General features: G+C 37.1%; 1 protein-coding gene across 1 annotated transcript in view; it reads right to left on the bottom strand.

Annotated features, from left to right (window-relative positions):
- Positions 1-2,238, bottom strand: part of DLX3 (distal-less homeobox 3) — a 13,679-nt gene extending 11,441 nt beyond the window's left edge. Inside the window, exon 1 of the mRNA XM_015810417.2 lies at positions 1,771-2,238. Within this exon, the coding sequence (XP_015665903.1) occupies positions 1,771-2,101 (331 nt within the window). The 5' untranslated portion in view covers positions 2,102-2,238. The remainder of the gene's footprint in view (positions 1-1,770) is intronic.
- Between the last annotated feature and the right edge of the window lie 1,599 nt (positions 2,239-3,837).

The raw sequence follows: 3,837 nt of genomic DNA, 5'->3' as shown, positions 1-3,837 counted from the left end.
TATATATATATATATATATATATATATATATATATATATATATATATATATATATATATATATATATATATATATATATATATATATATGAAAATTAATTGAACTTTTATTTAGCTCTCCTTCCTTCTTTTGCTAAATATCTCTCCCCTACCCTTGCTTTTTATTATTTTTCTTCTGATTCTTTTTTCTTTCTTTCAGGCTTTCCTTTCTCTCCTCCCTACCCCTTTTAGTTTTCTTTTTTGTTCCCTTGATATTTCTTAAAAGGACCAGGTTACAGTTCAACAGATGTACATTGCAGGGTACAGTCTAACTGCTTTGCTCTATCTTAATCTTTCTCCCTCAGAAATGGACTTCTCCATTCTTCTGTTTTGACCTCGCTTTTTAAAAAAATTATTTTCTGTCTCACTAGATGTATTGGATGTATTTTTTTCTCTCCTTGGCAGGAAGCATTGTCCAGTTACATTGGGACAGTTGGAACCACACAACCCCGTATTCCCTTCCTGAAATATTTGTGGGGAATGAGGGCGTAAGTTACAGGCCTCAGACAGTTGTAGCCAAAATCTACATGCTAGTTCTGTTTAAAGATAGAATTCATCATTTTCATCTTTACACCATTATTTTCACAGTTCTGTATTTTGTCTTTCACTTTTCCAACTTTTATGTTACTCCTTTCCCTGTTTTTTAATTCATAAAAATAAACAGATGCCCTCACAGACATCAAATTGTGGATGTTGGTATCAAGATTTAAAGCAGCAAAATAACAAGTTTAGCACACATCACAGGTTTCTGTGTGGGAGAGAAATAAGCTACTAAAAAAATTAGCACATTTGGCAAAATACTGTTTTAGAAAAAAATATGGGTTTTTTTCAAAGGAGAAGGGGAAATTAGTTTTTTTTTTTTTTTGCCTCAGGAAAAAAAGTTTCAGGCTTAGCACTATTTTTTCTTCAAGAAAAAAAATTCAATTCCCACATCCTTAAAAAAAAAAGATGGAATTTAAGGTATTGTTGCAAAGAGCATTTGTACTTTGTAAATTAAAAAGTAAGCCATGAAATAACACACAAAATTGGAAAAAAATGTGCAGACCTTTTCTCACCCAGGAACGCAGAAGAAATAGTTAAAGGGAAAAGGCTGTTTGATTCTTTCCTACGCTCAGCTTGGAAGGAAAGAAAAAAAAAGATCTTGATCCACAATGGATCAATCAGTTCTCAGTTCTTCAGAGAAACTTCATTCTGGAAGGAAAAAAATTTGTAGGGCCCCCAACTTTCTATTGCTGAATTTCACAATTCCACAAAATCACGTTTTCAATTGTAAGAGTCCTTTTTATGGCAGAATATGATTTGGGCAAGGAAAAAAGGATGAAAATTGATTTCAGTTATCCCTCAATTGCCTTTTACAGATGGATGGTGGATTGTCCGTATGTTTTTACAAAACTCTGAAGGAAGACCTGGGGGAGGAAGGACAGAATCCCATCTAAGGGTTTAATGGTCAATACCAGAAAAGTTTGGATGTCTTATATGTTACAGCACAAAGGGACTCTGTTCAATTCATTTCTTTCCACTAGGACAATACTTTCTGGCAAGGCAATATCTCTCTCATACACACTCAATTGCTTACTCACATCCCATTGCTTAAAATATCCCCAACAGAGGGGGGGGACAGATTGCACATTCCAAGAGATTCCAAGCCATTTAATCTCCCTGAACCCCAAAACAGGGACAGCCATTCACTCAAACTCATACACTCTAGACTTTGATTCAAAAACTTCCTTACCTGTTTCTTGACTGGGCAACTGCGAATCCCGGAAAGGTCCATATTGTCTATATGAAGTGCTGTAAGGATAGTCAGATTTGGGGGAGTATGTCCCCGTTGCCCCCATCCCATTGAAGTTAAATTGGGGGTGGTATGCATAGTGATTCATAGGTTGAGTATAAGGCTGGGTGGGGTAATATTCATGTTGAGTATGTGGGGTGCTGTAGTATCCCAGGTCCGTGATAGACGATTCAGGAAGAGTAGGGGAGTCTTTGGTGCCTGCATGGCAGCTGATTGAGCTGGAAATGTCAGTTAAAATGCTGCTAATCTTCTTATCAAAGGATCCACTCATGATGAGAAGAGCTCACCAATGGAAGGTCCACCACTTAACCTAGAAAAGAATTAACTAACTGGAGAAAATCCTTTCCACCTTTACCTCCTGTTGAGTAGTCTTACTCAGCCATGGTTCCAGGAATTGTTGCAGTTGTTGCTGCCACTGCTGCTGCTGCTGCTGCTGCTGCTCTTGCCACTGCCGTCCTCTAGAGAAAATGTGTAAGAAATCCAACCGAGCCAGCTTGCTTAAACCCTCTAATTAAGGAGCAAAGAAGGGTGGATGCTACATTCCGATTGGCTCCAGAAATATTGCCTTCAAGGCAAAACATGCTCTTCTCCTCCCTCCCTCTGTCTCTTTCTATCTCTCTATAGTTTTTTTTTTAAAGAATGGATTAGAAAATAAGTGTGCTTTTCTCCCCCCCCCCCTCCCCGCAAGCACCTCTTTCTCCTTCTCCTGAGAACGTGAAACTCCTTGAAGGAGCCAGATGCCAGAAGTAGGGGAGTCTCTTCATCTCCCCTCCTTACTTGAGGAAAAGGATTTTAGCAGGGTGGCAGGGGAAACTATATATTGAAAAGGGAAAAGAAATGGGGAAATTTGCTTGTGGGTGTGCCGAAAAGAATATTTTGTTCAGCTACATTAAGGTGCATTTCAGATTTAGGAACTGACAAATATTTTCTACTTGTGGGTGGCCTACTTCCAGAAGACCTGCCTGTTCTATTTCAGCTAGGGTTTCTAAAATTACACACACACACACACACACACACACACACACACACACACACACAAATAGGGCATTATTTCTTAAAAAACATGTAAAATAGCTGTTTCTTGTTTAAACTCTGTATACTGTATGTTCTTTTGCATCTCCTTAACACTTGAATTGTGCAATAATTATTCATTTGTGAAGCGCTTTATAAATCTTCATAACCCTCTACCCCAACAAAAACAAATAGATTAAAAAAAAGTTAAAATTATCATTCACTACATTCTATTAAGAGCAGTGGGATGTAATTTAGTTGTTTGCTGAGTTCTATAGGATTTCCATCATAATAAACTTTTTAAATTGGGTATTGGGAAACACGTTTCCGGTCGGATCTGATTTTCGTGTTGTTGTGACCACTGCATCACCTTGATATAATACAAATGGAAGATCCCTTATATAAATCTTAGATGACAGACAGACAACAGGCAGACAGATTATAAGGATTTGAGCTACATGAGCAATTTTTCATTAGTATTTATGTATTTCATATAGTTCTGGATAGAGTGAGAAACAGCCTAGGGAAGTCTCTTCCAAATTCAAAATGTAAGAAAAGTTTGGATTTGAAGATTGTTCACATTCAGCTTTTAAGACCAAGTGTATTTTTTTAATTGGAGTTTTTTTCAAATAGACATTATATATTTTCAAGAGGATATGATGGGTCTCACAACTACGTTTCACTACAGTGGCATGAAAGAGGCAATGTTGAGAAGTCCTTGGCTTTGTGAAAAACTATTCCAAATGCTGGGCTCCCCACAGATTTACATTTTTCTAGGCATAGAGACATGAAATCTAATAGAAAATCCAAACCTCCAGGCTTAAACTGGATTGATAATCACATTCATTTAGCAAATCAGTAACCATTTGCAGAACTGATCTCAGTGCTATTTGGAATTTCTTTCCAGTGCAAAGAGCAGCTTCTACGGTAACATGCCTATATGCTACCATCTAATTCTTTACTCCCTCTGTCCTTGAAGATATTTTTGAAATTAGC

The sequence above is a fragment of the Protobothrops mucrosquamatus genome, unplaced genomic scaffold, assembly GCF_001527695.2.
Source record: "Protobothrops mucrosquamatus isolate PMUCROS unplaced genomic scaffold, P.Mucros_1.0 scaffold10, whole genome shotgun sequence".
Taxonomy (NCBI): domain Eukaryota; kingdom Metazoa; phylum Chordata; class Lepidosauria; order Squamata; family Viperidae; genus Protobothrops; species Protobothrops mucrosquamatus.
Note: the sequence above shows the minus strand (reverse complement) of the source record. Positions and strands in the feature narration are given on the sequence as shown.